The sequence below is a fragment of the Lepidochelys olivacea genome (genome assembly GCF_965140295.1).
Source record: "Lepidochelys olivacea isolate rLepOli2 genome assembly, chromosome: 3".
Classification (NCBI taxonomy): Eukaryota; Metazoa; Chordata; order Testudines; family Cheloniidae; genus Lepidochelys; species Lepidochelys olivacea.
Window position 1 is genome coordinate 8,340,876 of NC_140413.1, and position 21,899 is coordinate 8,362,774.

At 43.8% G+C, this 21,899-nt stretch overlaps 1 protein-coding gene across 11 annotated transcripts in view; it reads left to right on the plus strand.

The window, feature by feature from the left end:
* Window positions 1–21,899, plus strand: part of HMBOX1 (homeobox containing 1) — a 142,508-nt gene that overhangs the window by 46,290 nt on the left and 74,319 nt on the right. For all 11 annotated transcript variants that reach the window (XM_084623911.1, XM_084623908.1, XM_084623914.1 and 8 more), the window contains one exon: window positions 13,391–13,474. In XM_084623911.1, the coding sequence (XP_084480037.1) occupies window positions 13,452–13,474 (23 nt within the window). In that variant the 5' untranslated portion in view covers window positions 13,391–13,451. The remainder of the gene's footprint in view (window positions 1–13,390; window positions 13,475–21,899) is intronic.

Genomic DNA, 21,899 nt, shown 5'->3' on the forward strand with positions numbered 1-21,899 from the left:
GATGGATATCAACAGAGTTGGTAAGAGGGCCAAGAACTGAGTCTATGTAAAAAAGGAAGAGGAAAAGTCCCCTCAATTTTGAGTGTGCGCATTGTGTTTCAGGATGAGTTTTCATCCTGAACCATGTGTGTACACACAGTGGAAGGCAGGAGGCTTGTCTAAGACTTCAAAAATTAGAAGTCAGACCCTGATGCATTTTTTAAAAAACCCTCATGATTTTAAATCAAATCCCATGACTTTTTGGGGGGGACTCTGGCTCATGGTTTTAAAGTTGTTGGGTTAGCAATACTGTGTGTGTGTGTGTGTGTGTATGTGTGTGTATATATATATATATATATATATATATATATATATGTATAAAGGCCAATTAACAGTGATGTAGAAAACTTAATGTTTGCATTTCCTGACACTTAATGTTAACTGTGCAACCTTAGTATTGCATTGACAGAGATTTTTGCATTAACTTGTATTTAGAGAAGAAATAGCCCGTGCTCACCAGTAGCATGCTCAATTCAGCTTTGAAAGCTCTCCTCACTGAAACGGTTCGGGGGTGAAGGGGCAGTTCTAACCTCTTTGCAATGCTGTTCTTGAGGCATGTTGCTGAAAGGCTGGGCGAGCAGGACAGCAATCCATTTTGGTTTCCAATCACTATCTTTGCAATCAAAATGATAGAAACATCCTGGATTGTAGCAGTAGTCCTGTGCCTTTTCTCCAGTGGCAAGCTTCTTAGCCAGCATTCACCAGTGTGGTAAAAATGCTTGAGGTTTGTCGATGGGACAGCTCCCACTTTTTGTTTTGGGTGGTGAAGCTGCACCAATGGGGAATTAATGCTAAGTCGTTTGCTAGTGTAAAATAGCCTATGAGCTGTTGATGCCAGTCAAAAAAGAATCTCTAATTGTGTCATGAAATGGGATGAGGATGAGGGCAGTGTTTCAGGAGGAATCTGCAAAAATCATAGAAACCAATGAGCACGCTCAGAAACCTTTCAGATCGCTGCTTTTTATCACCCAAGGACTGTTTAGATGTGTGGTGAGCATTCTACAAAATGGGGAAAATGTCTTTTCCCGCCTCTCCTTGCTGCAATCAAAACTTGGCTAACTAAAAAGCTGGCAAAGTTTCCTTCCCCAGAAACTGATACTTGCATGAAGACTAAGGCCTGGTCTATACTAAAAATTTGTGTTTACATAGCTGGGTTGGTCAGGCCTGGGAAAAATCCACACCCCTAAGTGGCATTGTTGTGCCGACGGAACTCTGCCGTAGACACAGCCAGGTGGGCAGAAAAATACTTCTGTTGGCCTAGTTATTGTCACGTGGGACGGTGGCATTCCCACAGCGATGGAAAACCCCCTGCCATTGCTGTAGGCTGCGTCTACACTATGGGATTATGCCGACATAACTATGGCACTGCAGATAAGCTGCTATAGTCTCCGTAGTGTAAACATGGCCTGAACATGGAGCTATCAGCTCAAAAGGAGCTGCACCAGGTAAAGCACCTGCTTGCATCTAGAAGACAGACACTCAAGGGCAGATTTCAGAGTAACAGCCGTGTTAGTCTGTATTCGCAAAAAGAAAAGGAGTACTTGTGGCACCTTAGCGACAGACCAATTTATTTGAGCATAAGCTTTCGTGAGCTACAGCTCACTTCATCGGATGCATACTGTGGAAAGTGTAGAAGATCTTTTTATACACACAAAGCATGAAAAAATACCTCCCCCCCACTCTCCTGCTGGTAATAGCTTATCTAAAGTGGGGTGGGGTGCGGGGAGGTATTTTTTCATGCTTTGTGTGTATAAAAAGATCTTCTACACTTTCCACAGTATGCATCCGATGAAGTGAGCTGTAGCTCACGAAAGCTTATGCTCAAATAAATTGGTCTGTCTCTAAGGTGCCACAAGTCCTCCTTTTCTTTTTACTCAAGGGCAGAGCTACCTGCAGCATGTTGTCATCAGACTGCTTTCTACAGTTTTAACTCTGGACATGCTCCTCTGCTGATGAGCTCTTCCATCCTCTTTCATCATCGCTTCTACTCGCCCTTCACGCTCCTTTCCCTATTCGTCACTTGCTTGCCTTCAGTGTCCCCTCTCCTTTCCTTTGTTTTTCCATTTAACAAATCCCTCCAAAAAACTTAAACCACCTCAGTTAGCTTCTAAATTCACTTGCAATAAATATAAATATGGGAAAATTTAATAAAAAAAAAAGTTAGCACCTGAAAATGCAGTTAATAATGGCTGCAATAACAATAGTTAATAACAAATAAATTGGTTAGTCTCTAAGGTGCCACAAGTACTCCTTTTCTTTTTGCAAATACAGACTAACACAGCTGCTACTCTGAAACCAATAACAATAGTGACAGCAATAGTCATTGTCAAAGTTTGACTCAGACTCACAATTTATCAGACCACTCTGTTTTATTAGCAAAGCTGCTCTGCTAATACATTTAGAAGTGAGCCCCCCAAGTGGGGCTTGTGTCTCTTAATTTATACAGCTTTTTTGGAGAACAAGTTACAGAGAAGTTATAGACAAAAGAAGAAAAAGATTTTAGTCACCACCCTTCGAGATTCCTGAGACCAGTCACGTATCTTCAATTACCTGCCACCCTTAACAATCTCCTTTAACAGCTTCCAGTTAACTTAACTAATTGCCCTTCACACCTTCCATTCTGATGCCTGCTTCTTAGATATACTGGCTCCATCTTAATTGCTTCTCCATTCAAAAGCTAACTGTCCCTACATGTGCTCCCTCAGATACTTTGTAACATGTTTTAGCATGCCCTCTCATATACAATGTATCCAGCATGTCCCCTTATACAACGTTATACTTATACAATGTTATACTTCCACATCATATACATGGGCACACGTTCTGGAGGCTATTTCCCATTTAAACTATACCTGTTTCAAAGTAGACCAATATAGCAGTTAAACACTGACCATGGTTCTCTTTAGATCTGTAATTCCATCTTCAACAACTTACCGTCTTTCTGAAATGCTCATTGAGAGTTTTTTTGGCTGTTCTATGGAACAGCTTTGATTATTTTTTTTAGCCATTTTGTGGTTATTTTAAGCTTCAGAAAACAATAAAATGTACTCCCTCCCGCCTCCCCCAGCTCCTCTCCATGCCTTTATGAAAGCAGAATCTGTGTAGATAAAGCACAGTTGATCTGTTAGGAATTACGGTTTCTCAGTTATTCTTTTGGTCTTGCATATCATACCTTTTATGTAGAAGAATATTTAAAGGTGCAGTGTAGAACAGTAGGATGAAAGATTCCAGTGTGCACTGAAGAGTTTTTGTGACCTAGGAACCACCCGTTCTTTAACTTTTTTTAAATGAATTTTTGTTTTCAAAGTGAATTTTAGTGCTCATGAAAGCTGCTGGCTTTGATAGCCGTAGAGATTGAAACCCTCTACCCACAGATAGCACACGTGGCAGCAGCATAGTCTAATGGTTAAAGCATTAAATTGGGACTCAGGAGCAGCCTTCTGTTTCCAGCTCTACCGCAGCTGCCTGGGGGCAAGTCACTTGATCTCTCTGTACTTCGGTTCCTCATCTGTAATATTTCTGTATCTCATGAAGCTGTTAAGAGAATTCATTCACTAATGGTTCTGAGGCACTAATACGACACCGACAAGGATCTTAGAAAAGGCAATATTTGAATTTTAAAAACTCTTACACTGTCCTCCAGAAATGAACCTCAACTCTGACCTGACAGGATCACCTCTAGGTAAGACTGTTGTTTGCAGGTTTCCTTAATCCATGGCTGATCTTCAGAGGTGGCTGCATGTGGAAAATTGTGCACTGGAAGCAAGACTGAGAACCACCAAACTGATTTCTTGTAGGCTACCAAACCTCATGAGATGATGGGGTACTTTTAGTCACTCCTTTCCACATTCAGGAGTGCCAAGCAGGGTCAGATCATAGATCACTCTAATCCAACCATCTGTCTCAGGAAGTGGGCAGCATTTGATATTTCAGGGACAGGAAGAGCCCATACCACTTGGCGTTCCCTTACCTAACTTGCAAAGCTGTTCCTGTGATTAGGGACAGAAGGAATTCCTCCTTCCTGACCCTCTCAGTCTATCAGCTTATTCCCAGAAACTTCCGATTTAATTACCCATGTCATCACAATGTGCGTAGCTGCAGGTTTTATTAATGATCATAAAGTTATTGAATCCTCTTTAAAATTAATCCATACATCCAACCACTGTGGTTTTTCACTGATCAGCTCTGGCAGCAGGGAATTCCACAGATTGGCTCGGCACTTCACAAGTCCCTTTTTATTGGTTCTAAATGTACCGTCTCCCTCCTCCTCCTCCTCCTCCCTGTGCTGGCCTCCCAGCCTTTTATATACTTTTCTCGCAGCTCAGCCCCCAGACCGGGGTTTTTGGTATGCTCTGCCTCTGTAGGAGCTAAACCAGGAGTGGGAAAACTTTTTGGCCCGAGGACCACATCTGGGAATAAAAATTGTTTGGCGGGCCATGAAAACTCACAAAATTGGGTTTGGGGTGCAGGAGGGGGTGAGGGCTCTGGTTGGGGGTGTGGGATCTGGGGGTTGAGGGGTGGGGTGTGGGGGGGCAGTGAGGGCTCCGGCTGTGAGGGCAGGCTTTGGAGTAGGGCTGGGGATGAGGATTTGGGGTGTAGGAGGGTGCTCTGGGCTGGGACCAAGGAGATTCGGAGGGCGGGAGGGGGATCAGGGCTGGGGTAGGGGTTTGGAGCATGGGGGATGAGGTGGCATAGGCTCCGGGTGGCGGTTACCTCAAATGGCTCCTGGAAGCAGTGGCATGTCCCTTCTCCGGCTCCTAAGCAGAGGCGCGGCCAGGCAGCTCTAGGCGCGGCCAGGCAGCTCTGTGCGCTGCCCTGTCCGCAGGCACCGCCCCTGCTGCTCCCATTGGCTGTGGTTCCCGGCCAATGGGAGATGCGGGAGTGGCGCTTGGGGTGGGGGCAGCGTGCAGAGCGGAGCCCCGTGGCTGCCCCGATGCGTAGGAGCTGTAGGGAGGCCATGCTGCTGCTTCCGGGAGATGCGTGCAGCGGCCCCTGACCCTGCTCCCTGGCTAGAGCACTGGAATGGGGCAAACCCCAGACCCCGCTCCCCAGCAGGAGCTTGAGGGCTGGATTAAAATGGCTGGTGGGTCGCATCTGGCCCGTGGGCCATAGTTTGCCCACCCCTGAGCTAAACTGAAGTTTTACCCTCCTGAGAGTCCATTTACCAAGGTAAACAAATGATTTACTGACCTTCCTGCCTCATTGCTGCAGACTGTTACTGCTCACGGGCACTCTTTGCATCCTATCCTTAACGTTCTTTACTCCATTTCAGTACCTCTTGCCTGGACAAAGCTTTATGACTTGGTAAATCAGTCTGAGTGGTACAAAATCAAATGCTTTCCTGAGATCCTGATAACTTATATCTACTGTTTCACTCATGTTTAACCTAACAATTTGGTTGTATAATAAAAAGGATTTCAGCAGATTTGTCAGGCATGACCTTCCTTTTATGAAGCCGTACCAGTTGTCCTCTATTAAATTATGCATTTCCAAATGTTCTGCAGTTTTGGCTTTTATCAACACTTGTAATACATTCACACAGCTGACGCTGGATTTTCTGATCTAAGGGATTTCAACAAAAATCTTTGTCACTCCCCAATGCGGTCTACAGATTTTTGCAAAATGCTTTATATAGAATTTTCCTTTAGTTTTCCAGTTTGCTTAATTTATCTTTTCAGAGGATAAACTTTTTGAGACTGAGATTATCTTTTCTCGTATCGCTCTGGGCATTCTGCCTGTGTTTAATACAAAATAATCTGATCACTGTTTGCTAACCATCCGCTCTGTGTGCCATATGTGAAGTGAGTGGAAGGACTTCAGTCTGGTCTTAGCAAGAAGTATGTTGTCTAGTCTGTGGATAGGGCACTAGACTGGGAGTTGGGAGACCCTGGTTCTTTTTCCAAGCTTTCTCAAGCACGTCGCTTCACCCCTCTGTGCATCTTTTTCCCTTCCCATCCTTGCTTGTCTCTGCAGGACAGGGGCTGTCTCTTTGGATGTGTGCCAAACACAATAGGGCCCTGATCTCAATTAGGGCCTCTAAGTGCTACTGTAATACAGGTAAGCGTAATTCTTAGCGTACAAGTGTTCATATCACAGAATCTCCAGGGTAGCCAGTATTAGCTGGCAGTCTCAAGAAAGTGGCTAAGAATTGAATGAACCATTGAGACTCCCCTTTCAGGAGGAGACTCCCCACTGGAACATGTCCGAGGGTATGTCTTAATTGTAAAAGTAGCTTGGATGATGGGCACACTGGTCTAACTCTCTGAGCACCCAAGTTACCCTTCCCCGGGTGTGAACAGCTACCCTGCAAAGCCATAGCCAAGTTACTGCATTCTCCCTGGTGCTGCACACCCCACTGTGTGTCGCTAGGACTTCTGGGGGAACATCCCATGGTTCTTTTGTGCTTTTGTAAGCTGAGCAGCTCTACGGTTCTTTTTCAGAGAATGGTGGGAGAACTTGTCTATGCTTCTGGGCTCAAAGGTGGGATTGTGGGAAGGTGCTGGAGGACTCTCCATGCCCAAGTGGTTTAGACCAGGGTTTCTCAACCCATGGGTCATGACCCAAAATTGGGTCTCCAGAATGTGTCAAAGGGTTATATGGGAAGCCTGGGAGAGAGGGTTTGGATCCTGCCTCCACCGTGGTGGGGAGGCACTCCGGGGGAAAGGCCTTGTGGGAGCTGGGTCCCTGCCCCTAGATGGGTGGGAAGGCCCTGGCAGTGGTTGCAGAGCTCTCCCTCTCCCTGCACTTGCCCCGCAGCAGTAGCTCATGGGGCTGTCTGGTCTCAGCACCCTGCTCTGGCTGTTGCGACCTGGTACGTGGGGCTGCAGCACTACGCAGATTTGGCCCAGCTGCTCCTCCATGGTGATGGCAGGGAGCCAGATGTGCCAAATTTGAGCACGTTGTACTGGAGCCCATACACTAGAAAGCAACACCACTTGCTCAAATTTGGTCCGTCTTACCCTGTGTCGGGGCATCAGGCCAAACCTTAGCAGTACTTCAACCCTGGAGGCCGCAATGCCTGGAGCGAGGAGCCAAGCCCAGCCAGCCCCTCAGGAGAGGAGCCTCAGGAGCCACCACTATGGTATGCCCAGTGCACTTATTTAGTGCTTACTACGTTCATTTGTATATTATATATCATGGGTAAGAAATATTTAGTAAGCCAGATGTTTTTTGCACTAAAACTATTTATTGGGTTGTGACAGACCCCGAAGGTTTACAAATGATTTAGTTGGGGATTGATCCTGCTTTGAGCAGGGGATTGGACTAGATGACCTCCTGAGGTCTCTTCCAACCCTGATATTCTCTGATTCTGTGAATGGGTCCTGAGCCCAAAAAGGTTAAGAATCACTGGTAGGAGCTTGGAGGCAGGGAATTTTTAGTGAAGGCTCCTCAGCTCTGGAACTTGCTTCCCAGAACCCAGATTTATGCACCTTTAGGTCATGTTGCAGAGTTTATCTTTTGTTCAGAGGTTTATTTTGGGAAAGTGGGTGAATGGACTGTAATGACTAGCGAGAGAGTCCTAGATTAGGTTTGGAAGGGAAGATTTCATATTTTGGATACTAGTCCTATTTTTGTGCATGCACCAACAGCTCCAGATGGTCACATCTTAAAATAAGTTTTTTAATAAATACAGCACATGTAGTTGTCAAAGCCCTGTTTAAACATTAATCTGAACCTCTACTATGAATAAAAGGGCTCTTTATTATAGCACAGAAAGGCATAACAAGAACCAGTGGCTGAAAGCTGACCCAAGACAAATTTAAATTAGAAATTAGGCATAAATTTGTAACAGGGTGATTAACCATTGGAGCAAACTGCCAAGGGAAGTGGTGGATTCTTCATCTGAACATGTCTTCAGATCAAGACTGGCTGCCTTTTTGAAAGAGAGATTCTTTTGCCAAACACAAGTTATGCTTTAGAGAAATGCAAATTATTGGGCTCAATACAGTGGTCTTTGGGTGAATTGTGATGGCCCATGATATACAGACAGCCAAACTAGTTCATCTAATGGTCCCTGCTGGGCTTAAGTTCCATGGGTAATTAGAGGAGTTCAGTCTGTATGTCTGTCTGTTACTTTTGAGAAGAAGGATTGTTTCATGATCAGAGCACAGGACTGGTGAGTTGGATTCTGGCAAAAATTCAGCCTTGGTACAACTTAATTTTTTAAAGACAGTGGTATTACACCTGGGCTGAATTTGGCCCATGCTGATTTAACAACCCTCCTCCATGGGTCATCAGCTAGGTTTGGAATTAGGCCCTTCAGCACCATAGCACAGACCTCCACCATTTGAGCTAACGGAGGAGTTCCATTATCTGGTAGCAGTAGTAGGTTTTTAATGGACCATCCACTGGGGCAGGTGCAGCACACATTCAATCAACAGTGTTATGTTATGTGGCCGTAAGCCAGCAACTTAACCTTTCTGTGCCTGAGTCACCTTCTAGAAAATAAAGACAAGACTTTCCTGCCTCACAAGTGCGTGAAGACTTTTTTAATTCATTGTTTGTAAAGACTTTTTAAGATCCTTAGATAGAAGGTACTAGAGAAATACGAAGTAGTGTACAAAATACAAAGCCTGACCCCCTCAAAAAAAAAAAATTAAGGGGAAAAATTTATCTCTTTTCGAAATAAAGTGCTATCAGTGAGATCTTAACCAAGAAACTTCCTTCTTTCTTTTGCCAGCAGTTGGGGATCAGGGGAAGCTGTACTTCAAGACATCTAATTGCACATAGTGAGAAATAAAGAAAACTGAAGTGGTTCCCAAGAACATATTAGAAAATCTGAACTAAAATGAGAAAGATATCATGTCAAGTGAGACAAATGCAAAGTTGATACTCCAGTGCTTCACACATCCACTTGTCCTTGGCACAGAGAAAATGAGATTTTTAATATCTGAGAAACAGATTGTCATGAAGACTCATCATTGTAAATTTAAGCTGCCTTTACAGTAACTTAGGCTGGGAGCAGGGTTGTTCATTACATTCAATTCTACAATTGTGGACATGATGTCCATATTAATACTGAATTTTTTTTATTTTGTCCCTACTAGGAAAGTGAAAAGGGAGTTGTTGTGTGTTTTCCCTGTATTACTAACGGGTAATTTATTTAATTAATAATATGAAGAGGGCAAAGGTTTGTGAGTTTTTACTTGCATATCATCTATAGATTACGGTGGCACCTGCTTTTGCTGCTGTGATTAAGGCTGGCTTAGCATGTTGGTGTATAATAAAAGGAAGAGGGCATTGATACACCGTTGTAGAAGTTTGTTGATGGCTGTAGTCATGTTATGTAGGCAGAATGACCTGGCTAAAATCTAGGGAAATGTGGTCTAGATGAAATTACCATAAAGTGAGTGTATAACTGGTTGAAAAAACTGTACTCAACAGCAGCTATCAATGCTATTAAATTGGGAGGACGTATCCAGTAGAGTGGTACAGGGGTCTGTCTTGGGTCTGGTACTATTCCACATTCACAATGAGGACTCAAGTAACAGTGAGGAGAGAGTGCTTGTAAAATTGGTGGATGACACCAAGCTGGGAAAGGTTGCAAGCACTTTGGATGACAGGACTAGAATTGGAGAAATGCTCTGAAGCAATAAGTTGAAATTCAGTAAAGACAAGTGCAAAGTACTACACCCTAGGAAGGAAAAAATCAAATACAAGATGCGGAATAACTGGCAGTGCGGTCGTACTGCTGCAAAGGATCTGGGGATTATAGTGAGTCAAACAAATAGAATATGAGCCAACAATGTGGTGGAGTTGCGAAAAAGACAAATATTCTGGGGCTTATTAACAGGAGTTGTATGTGAGACCTGGGAGATAATTGTCTTGCTCCATTTGGCACTTGTGAACCCTCAGCTGGAATACTGTGTCCGGTTTTGGGTGTCACACTTTAGAGAAGATGTGGACAAATTGGAGAGCAACAAAAATGACAAAAGGTTTAGAAAACCTGACCTATGAGGAAAAGTTAAAAAACGTGTATGTCGAGTCTTAAGAAGAGAGGAGTGGGGGGCTTTTATACGTTAAAGGCTTTTATAAAGAAGGTGGTGATCAATTGTTCTCCATGTCCATTGAAGATAGGACAAGAAGTAATAGTCGTAATCTGCAGCAAGGGAGGTTTAGGTTAGATATTAGGAAAAACTTTCTAATCATAAGGGTAATTGAGCTCTGGAATAGGTTTCCAAGGGATGTTGTGGAATCCCCATTACTGGAGGGTTTTAAGAACAGGTTAAACCGGCATTTCTGATCTTCATTGGAAGTCTGGTTTATAGTCTGGTTGGCGCACGGCTGGCAGGGAGTGGGGATGCAGGAGGGGATGCAGAGCGCAGGCTCTGGGAGGGGGCTTGGGGCTACAGGTTGGGGTGCAGGGTGCTGGATCTGGGGGGCACTCATCTCGGGTGGCTCCCCGCAAGCGGTGACCTGTCCTGGCTGCTCCTAGGGAGCTGCGGAGCCAGCATTCAGGGCAGGGGCAGCGCGCAGAGCCGCCTGACACATGCCTCTGCCTAGCAGCAGCCGGGACAGGTTGCCGCTTGCAGGGAGCCGCCTGAGGTGAGTGCCCCCTGGATCCGGCATCCCGAGCCCCCTCCCATGCCCCAAGCCCTCTCTCACGCCCAAACTCCCTCCCTCTTAGTTAACTGGCATTTTTCTTTTACCGGCACCCCCTTTCCTCCAACATGCTAGATAAAATAGCTTGTTCCAGCCTCAGTACAGGAGGCTGAGCTACATAATCTCTTGAGGTCCTTTCCAGCACTACATTTCTATGTTTTCATTGTTCCTGTTCTTAGGGTTAGTCAAATCAGAGAGTCTCTTGAGAAGGCCCTTTGCTATTTCTCCCTGATCAACATTAGACCAACTTTCCTTTTGGGCAAGGAGGATCCGTTGTAACCCTCTCCAGAGGCTGTTGGCACTGTCCCTACATTAGCTGGAGGAGTCACTAGTTTCCCCTCCTCTTTTTCCTGTTTAACCTCATCTACTGTCACAATTTGAGCACTATGGCTACCCCTAAGGATCCCAGATCTACCCTGCTGTTCCATCTGATGTTTGTGACTGTTTGCTGTCTGAACATCCCACGTCCACCCCAGCCTTTAACATGGAAAAACTGAATGTCTCCTATTTCCTCCCAAAGCCTTTTCTCTTCATCTCCGTTGAAATTCTGCTGTCCTAACCTCACCCAGGCTCACAGCTTGTCACCCTTTTTAGATGTTTCCTTCTTCTCTTCCCTTAGAATCATAGAATATCAGGGTTGGAAGGGACCTCAGGAGGTCATCTAGTCCAACCCCCTGCTCAAAGCAGGACCAATCCCCAATTTTTGTCCCAGATCCCTAAATGGCCCCCTCAAGGATTGAACTCTCAACCCTGGGTTTAGCAGGCCAATGCTCAAACCACTGAGCTATCCCTACCTTCTCTACTTGCATCCAGTTGTTTCCAGTTCTTTATATGGAACATGTCAGAAATCTGTACCATCCTTTCTTTTCCATTACCACCACTAAAATCCTTGTCTGTGCCTTTGTCATCTTTCACCTAAGTCCCTGCAGCCTCCTCTTTTTTGGCTCCCCGTATATCGCCTAGCTCCCTCCAGATTTTAAAATTCTGTTTTGTGGCGATGGAAAGTGATCGTCTTTAACTCTAGCGGCTATCTGCACTGCTTCTTCCTTGCTCTTGGCCTAGGATCAAGCATCAGAGCTAGAGTCCTGAACTTGCTATAATTAGGCCTTCTGCCCTTCAGAAAGTTTATATATATTTTAAGATGCGACTTTATTTTGTTTCTGTTTTAACACAGAAACTGCTTTGATTTTCAAAGCTGAAATTTGGCAGTTGGTCAACAATATGATCTCATTGCTTTTGTGACTTCAGCTGAGGGAAAACATTTTTCATGCAGTTGAGAGGTTTAACGAGAGTAGTTGACTGTATAACAACATTTGGAAAGGGAGATTTGGAGGGCGCGGGAGAGAGAGGCTGACTTTCCCCATCCTTCAGCACGTTCAACACTGTGTCATGGCTGCTATCCCAGACACAAAATTTTTGGAATAAATAGAAAAGAGGATAACAGGACCAATGTCCCCCAGTGCTCATCTCTTGCAGTCCCCAAAAATTGTTCTGGATCTGACCACTTGATCGTAATGGAAGATCCAAACTCGGTACAGGGAAGATGAACTGCACCCTTTCTCTCCCCTAAATCCATGCTAATAGGACCGAGGGGATAAAATATTGCTTCTTATCCAGCTGGAAGGTTTGCTGTTGAGTGGCAACAGTTGAGCTTTTATTCATGCTGTTCTGTAAGTTTGTGTGGTGCCTTCTGGGTCCCTCTGTATTCTAGGGCTTTTCCATTGATGATTCTAGTTCCAATCATGCATGTTATAGAGTGGTCTGTCCCAGACTGAATGAAGTAGAGTGGTCTGTCCCAGACTGAATGAAGTATCCTATAATCCAAGTAACTCTCTCTGTAGTCTGCCTGAGCATGTCCTGCCTGCCTCGTCTCAAATGGATGATAGTTCTGTTTTTGCAGTGCTTCCAACTCATGCCACCTTGGGGAGCAAGTCACTAGAAATGGAAGCTAAAGAAAGTGTTATTAGGTCACCTATTTCCATAATATTTAGCACTTCAGAGCTTTTTGCGGACATTAACTAATCCTCATACACCCCTGGAAGGGAGATAAGTAATTGTGGCTAGCATCATTTCACAGAGTACTAAATGGAGGCACGGATTAGTTTTACCCATGGCCATAGAGACTCTGTTGTAGTCTGGATTTCTTAGCCCGGAGACCTATGGTTATAGAACCAGATGCCACCATTCTCAGTAGAGTTCTGTGTACATTGATTTGTATGTTTGATTATATATGGAGATGGATTTGTCACAGATTACCATGATAGTAATGAGACTTTAAAATATACCTATATTGATGCAGAGTGTACTTAGCTGGTCATCCTTTTGGGGCCTATAAACATCAAATTGTAATCTGAATCGTTGTAATATGTATGGTGTTTAAATGCGAAGAATTATTTACTAAGGGCCAATTGAAATCAATGGTGAAGCTCCAATTGGTGTCAATGGGATGAGTCTGGGGCCCGAATGGTACTTGGAATACAACAAAATATTGAAAGATTGTATGAGAAATTCAAGGATCGCAGGGAGGATTTTCCCTAATTTATCATATTTAGTCGTGTGGTCCCTGTTTTCTGCTCTCAAAATGGTGGGTTCAGATTATTTTAATGTGTCTTTCTGTCTGGCTTTTATAAAGCTGCACATCACGGTGGTATCCAGGTTATGTTGTTGTTAGCCAGATAGTAAAAATGAAAATGCCTTTACGTTTTGAGCACATTTTAATGGTATTTTTTCTCTAACTTGTCTGTTACAGAATGGTAAATAACACTGAAGACCCCTGCGAGGCTTTCTGACTTGCCCTCCTCATGTAAAGTATGCTCAGAACCTTTCCAGTAGTGTAAGTACAACAACAAGAAGTCACTCCAGGAAAGTTCAAAAGTTGACATTTCTGTAATTCAATGTAAAGAGAACAGAGGAATGGTCAGAGCTGTGGTCAGGAGACAAATGCTTGTAACTTTTAAGTTTGTGCGACACTTAAAATGTATACTGACATAGCTATGTCAGTTGGGGGTGTGAAAAAACCACATCCTTGGCTAACATAGCTAGGCCAATAAAAACCCCAGTATTAACCCAACTTTTCCAACAGAAGAGTGCTTCTGTTGGCATAGCTAATGTCATTCAGGGAGGAGGTGTTCCTACACTGCCAGAAAAACTCCCTCTGTCTATATAAGCTGCATCTACACTAGGGGGCTTTGCCAGCATAGCTATGCCCACATAGGCTCTGTAGTGTAGACATGGCCTTAGAAACTTCGAGGTGAACGATAGAGCATTACCATTTAAGACTGGAAATCTTCTCATGTCTCCCGGACATAATGGTTAAACATCAATGCTCTCAAGGAGGTTTAACATCCTTACTGTGAGTTAGTAGAAAGGGTTACAGGTGCCATATGGGTGGTGATATATTAGAAGAACAAAAAGCCTAAGGCAGTGTCCATTAGAGTGAAAATAATTGGTTGCACCAGTTTAAGTTGGAATATCTCTTCTATTTTTGTCTTGTTGTCTTAGGGTTTGTAAAGATAATTGTAAAAGCAATATAAATGCCTGTATCCTTGTGCTGCTCTATATCTTTGCTTTGTTTTTGTTTAACTCAAGCTGAAAAGCTTTGGGTGTGAATTCAAAACACCTCAGAATTCAGGTGTCTTTAAATCTGGCTTTAAGTTAAGCCTTCTAGTTTATATGCTTATGTATGATTTTCACCATAACAACCTCCCACTCCCAGCTGCACACGGTAAGTGAGCCACCGGATTTAGAGTTTAGGAAATGTACCAGATTACCTGACACTGGAAAGTAAACTCCTCTGTTCACAGAACAGGTAGCAAGAAGCAGGACTGCAAGCATTTTCTGTGAATGTGCTCCATTCTCTGCTGGAAGAACCACCTCTAGAGCTCAGATCTGTCTGTATAATACCAATGCCACAAATATCTACGCTGAGGCTCGTGGCAAGGGTAACAGTTGAGATGGTTTTTGTGCTGTGGCCACCTGTCGACTAAACCACCAACATGTTTCAAAAAGGCCCCTGGAGAGAACTCTGAGACTTTTAGTTGCTTCTGGATTTGAACCAGTAATTTAGAAGTGAAAGGCTTCTTATTACATTACCGGTCTCTTCAGCCACGCCCATCTTCTCTTACCATAGCTGGAAATATTTCAGATTTATTTCAGTATTGAATAGAGACACCATTTAAAAATTTTAAAGATTTAATTCACAGCAGGAAAGAAACGTGGAGGTAATGCCAGCGCCTTCCTCTACTCCCTTGGTTACACCTGTGTTTTACAGGCTGCAGAATGGCTGGTGAACTTAGGGTAGGTCTACACTGCAATTGAAAACCCGTGACTGGCCTGTGCCAGCTGACTTGGGCTTGTTGAGGCTGTTTAATTACAGTATGGATGTTCAGGCTTGGACTGCAGCCCAGGCTCTAGGACTCTGCAGGGTAGGAAGGTCCCAAGCCTGAACATCTACACTGCAATTAAACAGCCTCTTAGCCTGAGCCCCTGTGAGCCCAAGTCAGCTGGCATGGACCAGGTTTTTAACTGCAGTGTAGACATACCCTGAGCGATCACCTGAGCTGTGTATAGGCACAAGGACAGCCCAGCTTGTCAGTCTTAACTCTGAATCAGACTCTTAACACAATTTTAATGCCTGGTTTGTAGATTTAGACTATTAGCTCGGCTGTCCTGGCCTAATTTCAATTACGTTCTGCCTCTCTAAATTCTCTGTGCAGTTTTAGTTGGGTACTGTGTTCTTCGGTGACTTTTTCCAAAATTGTTGTGGAATGTTGCTCTGTACCGTGAAAGAGATGCTGTCTTCCACCCCAGAGGTGGCAGCTTTTCAATGGAGGATTAGAGGCAGAATATTAGAATGGAGGAAAAACACTCCACTTAAATGGTGTGTCAGGTTGAAAAAAATTTCCAGACTAAACTATAGATTAATTTATGTAAAGGGCTGAATAGGCTTAACAAATAAGTGATGGAGACAAAGAAGATGAAGGGCCATAAAACAATAGTGGTGCAAACCTACCATCCAGATGGAACCAGTTTATGATCATCTTCATGTGAGGCCATATGTCAAGCCTATTTTTTTTAAAAAAGGAGGTAACAGCTATCAAACCTACTGCAAAGGCTCCCAGAAATGAGGTTCATTTTGCAATTCTTGATCAGGGCAGGAAATAGTTCTTCAGAAGAACCAAAGAATACAAATCTACAGCAGAATTTTAGAGATATACAAGGCTTGAGAGCTTCAAGAATCAGATCACAGCTCTGAAACTGATCCCCTCTGTGACCTGAAGTAAATAAATTCTCTGTATCAGTTTCCCCATCTGTACAGTGGGGTGAATTATCTACTTACCTCACAGTGCATGTTGTGATGGAATATGGCCATAAGTATCAATATTAATTGCATATTTTGGTCTGTATTCCAAAATGTGGTGATTATATGCTTGACGTCTGATGGGATCTGACAGTTTGAACACCCTCACTCTCAGGGGGGTATGGTCTCCAGGCCAGTGATTACAAGCCATTGAGACTAATGGGTCTAACTACCCATACAATGGAGCAGGCCTCAGGGGTGCATTCTCCTGGATAAGCCTTGACAGATGCTCCTGCTGACTGGAAAAAAAACAGGTTGAATCTGGGTCAAAGAGAACCAGGTTTAAGGCTTGTCTACAAATGGAGTTATTCAGGAATAACAATGTCTCCATGTGCTGACAAGCCCGGAGACAAACCTCTCACAGAACAGGGCATGCTGTGAGTGGTGACCAATGTGGGTCACAGAAAGATCTGGGCTTGCTAGAAGAATGTAAGCTGCTTCTGAAGAGGAAAGCTTGTCTAACTCAGGCCTGGTCTACATTACAGACTTTTGTTGGTATAGTAATATTGTTTAGGGTTGTGATTTTTTTTTTAAACAATATTTTAATACAGGCAAAAAGTCTAGTGTAGACACAATTATGTCAGCAAAAAAGTGCTTTTGCCAGTATAGTTTTTGTTTGGGTTACTGACATAAACTATGCTGGCCAAAGCACACCCTTCTGGAATAAGCTGTGTCTACAGTAGCAGGGTTTCCTGCTATATCTATACCGATTATAGCTATATTGGCAAACTCATTCTAGTGTAGACAAGGCCTTACCTTGCAGTGAAGGGTAAGATTACATGAGTCTAAATATGTATGTAGATTGTTTGTTTTAAAATCCTTTATTTCTTGGATGCTTTGTTCCAACTACTTAGTAAAAATACTTGGTTTTAAGAACACCAGTAGTCAGTATCACTGGTCACAGGTTCTGTGGAATTGCAAATGGCTGAAACCCAGTCAGACCTGCAGGGTGATAAGCAGTTGATATATACCAGGCAGTGTTTACTCTGGTCCTGGTCTTAAAATGTCACATCCCTGCTCCACCACAGACTTCCTGTATGACCTTGGGCAAGTCTATCCTTTGTCCCATTTCCCCATCTGTAAAATGGAGAGATAGCACTTCCCTACCACACGGGGTGCTCTGAAGATAGATACATCAAAGGTTCTGAGGTGCATGCTGAAAAGGACAGTGTGGCCACAGCTACTCGGGCTGGCTGCCTGAATACATAACCAGGAGGTCAGGCAGGATTATGCTTTGGCAACTAGCCCAAGCCGCCTCCCATGCCACTGCAGCCACACTCCTATTTTTAGAGCACTAGCTCGAGCAGAGCTAATGCATGTCTGTCTACGTGCACTTGGAAGTACACTCCTAGCTGCTGTGTAGAGATACCCTGAGTGCTTTTCAGCACTGCATTAAGTGATATAAAGAAAAGGAGGACTTGTGGCATCTTAGAGACTAACAAATTTATTTGAGCATAAGCTTTCGTGAGCTACAGCTCACTTCATCGGATGCATTCAGTGGAAAATACAGTCTCCCCACTGTATTTTCCACTGAATGCATCCGATGAAGTGAGCTGTAGCTCACGAAAGCTTAAGATCAATTCAATTTGTTAGTCTCTAAGATGCCACAAGTCCTCCTTTTCTTTTTGCAAATGCAGACTAACACGGCTGCTACTCTGAAACCTGTCATTAAGTGATATGGCTCACATCTATCATCTGTTGTCTTGGCCTCTCCCCATGGGGAGAAGTCTATGCAGTAGAGTGTCTTGTTTTGGTAGGATTTTTTTTTCAATGTACATGTTGCTCTGTATTTTTGTTAGAGAAGGCAAGGTCACATAAATGCACCTTGCACTTGGAGTGGAAGGTGGTAAGTTTTGTGACGGTCCTTAGTTCCTGGGGGAGTTCATTCATAGTCCTTCCCTATCAGGCACAGCAAAGAAATAGTGGAGTCTGCCCTGGAGCCAGCAGCTTTAATTCCTACCACGCTGCTCTGAGGTAGCAATGCTAGTAGCCCTGATTTTACAGATGGAGAACTTGAGGAGCAGAGAGATTAAAGCCTGGGCTACACCTAAAGCATGGGTCGACCTAGCTATATCTCTCAGGTGTGAAAACCCTAAGAGATGTAGTTAAACACACCTAAGCTCTGGTATAGACATGACTCGGTCAATAGACAAATTCTTGAGGATTTTACAGTGACGTAAAAAACCCCTTTCATCTCCGTAGCAAGTTTCTATGCTATAGCAGCGTAGCTGCAGCTCTGCCACCATCGCACTCGTAGAGTAAACATACCCTATGTCTCTATCTCAGACTGCAGACAGAGTAGATGTCGGAGCTGTAGTAGAACTCAGGAATTCCAGGCTCCTAATCCTGTGCTCAGTCCGAGGTAAACATTTTTGTAAGACTTTGATTATGAAAATAATCAGCTTTTATGTAGTGTTTTTTATCTGTATGGCAGATCTCAAAGTGACTTACAAAGGTGGGCAAACATTATTATCCTCATTTTACAGAGGGGAAACCGCCGCAGAGCTTAAATCACTTGCCCAAGGTGACACGGGAGTGTCAATGGTAAAACCAGGACTAGAGCTCAGGTCTGCTTAATACCAACCAGCTGCTATCCACTGATCAGCTGTAGAGAATTCCAAAGACTAAATGGAACAATAGTTTACAGAGAGAACCAGAATGTGGGGCTGTTTTGTTTTGGTTTTTGGTTTTAAAGCTAGTTCAGAGACCAGAGGACACCCTAGAGGAGTGATGTGCTGATAGTTGATATTCCACTCTCAGCCTATTTGATTACACTGGATTTATTTTCAGAAGTTTCAGACTGCTCTTATTAGCTGTCACCATTTTGATCGAAAGCATATGGCAGTGTTCTGCATTCATAAGACAGTGTTTTGCATTCATAAACACAATCAGCAATGCTTAAACTTGGTAGATCAGTTAAAGTCTGATTTCACTGCTTGGAAGTCTTAGGTTTTATTTTCTTAGGACTAGAGCAGTCATTAGAGTGTTGCATTTATGTTTGTGGATCAGGATGAATGGGAGTGGAATCCTCTTTGAAAATCAGAACTAAGGGATGCAACTGTAAAAGCTATCTTACATGTAGGGATGGCTCTGTATTTATTGACATGATGAGCACTTTTAAGGCCTGATTTTTCTTTTTTACACTGGTAAAACTCCATTGAAGTAGCTGGAGATACTATTGCTTTACATAAGTGTTAAGGAGAAGACTCATATCCTTAGTTCTTAATTGCAACCCAGCATTCGTAGCACTGACTGTAGCTTCAAAAGTGGCATTACTGAGGCCTTGTCTCAACTACCGCGGTAAGTCAACCTAAGTTACACTACTTCAGTTACGTGAATAACGTAACTGAAGACGACATAGCTTAGGTTGACTTAACGCGGTGTCTATACCATGCTGTGTCGATGGGAGACGCTCTCCTGCTGACTTACTCTTCTTGGGGAGCTGGAGAATCTGAGTCAATGGGAGAGCCCTCTGCCATCAACTTAGTGGGTCTTCACCAGACCCACTACATTCTCACCGCTGTGAGATCACAGCAGTGCTGATCTACCAGTCAATGTAGACATGGCCTTAATAAAGCCAAAAGATTCTGGGACATAATATCAGAGAGACAGCTGCCTGCTGCGCATAGTTGAGACAAAAATGGCATACACTTGTGAAGTGGCAGCTGAGTGAGCAGAAACTTGATAGTTTTCGAAGAACAGTCTAGAACTGGCATATTAATAGTTCTAGTTCTAATGTCCCTTACAATGTTGTGCCCTGTGTGTGGCAACTTAACTTATTCCTTAGTCCTCTCTTACCTAGTGGTGGATGGGAAACAACCTTGAAGTCTCTGTCTCTTGGAGCTGGTAGCAGTGGGCACTACCAAACTAAGGGGAGCTAGTTACACTATTCACCGTATGTTCTATGCTGGCTGTTGTATGGAGTGGAGTTTAAAGGAAGCTGTCTTGCTTGAGCTCTCTGCAGGGATGAGCTGCACTGGTAAACCAGGAAAGAAGAAAGGCAGAAAAGGGAGGGGAGAAAATGAAGTGACCATGAGATGGTCAAGTTCAGGATCCTGACACAAGGAAGAAAGGAAAGCAGCAGAATACGGACCCTGGACTTCAGAAAAGCAGACTTTGACTCCCTCAGGGAACTGATGGGCAAGATCCCCTGGGAGAATAAGATGAGGGGGAAAGGAGTCCAGGAGAGCTGGCTGTATTTTAAAGAATCCTTATTAAGGTTACAGGGACAAACCATCCTGATGTGCAGAAAGAATAGTAAATATGGCAGGCAAGCAGCTTGGCTTAACAGTGAAATCCTTGCTGATCTTAAATACAAAAAAGAAGCTTACAAGAAGTGGAAGATTGGACAAATGACCAGGGAAGAGTATAAAAATATTGCTCGGGCATGCAGGAGTGAAATCAGGAAGGCCAAATCACACCTGGAGTTGCAGCTAGCAAGAGATGTTAAGAGTAACAAGAAGGGTTTCTTCAAGTGGAGTGCCCCAAGGGTTGGTCCTGGGGCCGGTTTTGTTCAATATCTTCATAAATGATCTGGAGGATGGTGTGGATTGCACCCTCAGCAAGTTCGCAGATGACACTAAACTGGGAGGAGAGGTAGATATGCTGGAGGGTAGGGATAGGATACAGAGGGACCTAGACAAATTGAAAGATTGGGTCAAAAGAAATCTGATGAGGTTCAACAAGGACAAGTGCAGAGTCCTGCACTGAGGACGGAAGAATCCAATGCACCGCTACAGACTGGGGACCGAATGGCTCAGCAGCAGTTCTGCAGAAAAGGACGTAGGGGTTACAGTGGACGAGAAGCTGGATATGAGTCAACAGTGTGCCCTTTTTGCCAAGAAGGCCAATGGCATTTTGGGATGTATAAGTAGGGGCATTGCCAGCAGATCGAGGGACGTGATCGTTCCTCTCTATTCAACACTGGTGAGGCCTCATCTGGAGTACTGTGTCCAGTTTTGGCGTCACACTACAAGAAGGATGTGGAAAAATTGAAAAGAGTCCAGCGGAGGGTGTTGTACCAATAAAATAAAAACCAGCAGGATCTTATTAAAGGGGAAAAGGCAAAATACCACATTTATTGTGGATACAGAAAGAATCATAGTAAGCAGTTAGTTATAGCTATAACATTCCATTCAATCTCATATTTATTCACACATTCATTCATACAAACACACACACACACAGGTTCTGCAAGGTTGTTATCATAGTTACCAGCCTTAGAGTTGCTCATGCCAAGCCACTGGCGAGGTGGCCTGGACATGAGGAGGGAGCAGGGCCTTCTCAGATGCCCATCTGACGCTACTGGAAGTTGGTTTGCAGAATCAGACCCCAAAGTTCTCACTTTCTAGAGTCCATTTTTATAGGAATTTCTTCCTATGCCAGTCTATGGGAATTGCTTCATCATGCTGTTGCTGAATCAATCAGCAGATAGCACATTCCTGAGGGCTCTGTGCTGCTAGATGTTAACTTGTTCTTTGGTTCTCCCATTCTTGAGGCTGTTCAGTGGATTGCAGGCTGCCCTCCAGGGGTCCTCTGGTTATTTCCACTTGACGCCTTCTTCAGCCGATGGACACTGGATTCTTAGGCTGGCACCTCCCTGATCATTCAGTTATTATCCACACCAAGCATCCATCCACATACATCTTCTATCTCTATTTTAATCACAATTGTTAATACAACAAAAGGGCGGGGAGTCTCTGGGTGCTGTTTCTGTTGTTACAGAGTTTTGCTTTGAGTCTCTCTCTGTGTGAATTGCTTTGAGAACAGACTCTGCCTTAGAATGTACTAACGCAATTAGCAGCTTGCAAGTTTCACACATAGAGGGAGAGAAACAGTACCAAAAACCAAGAGACCTCTTAATTAGTAATACCCTGGAATTTAAACTATGGGGAATCGA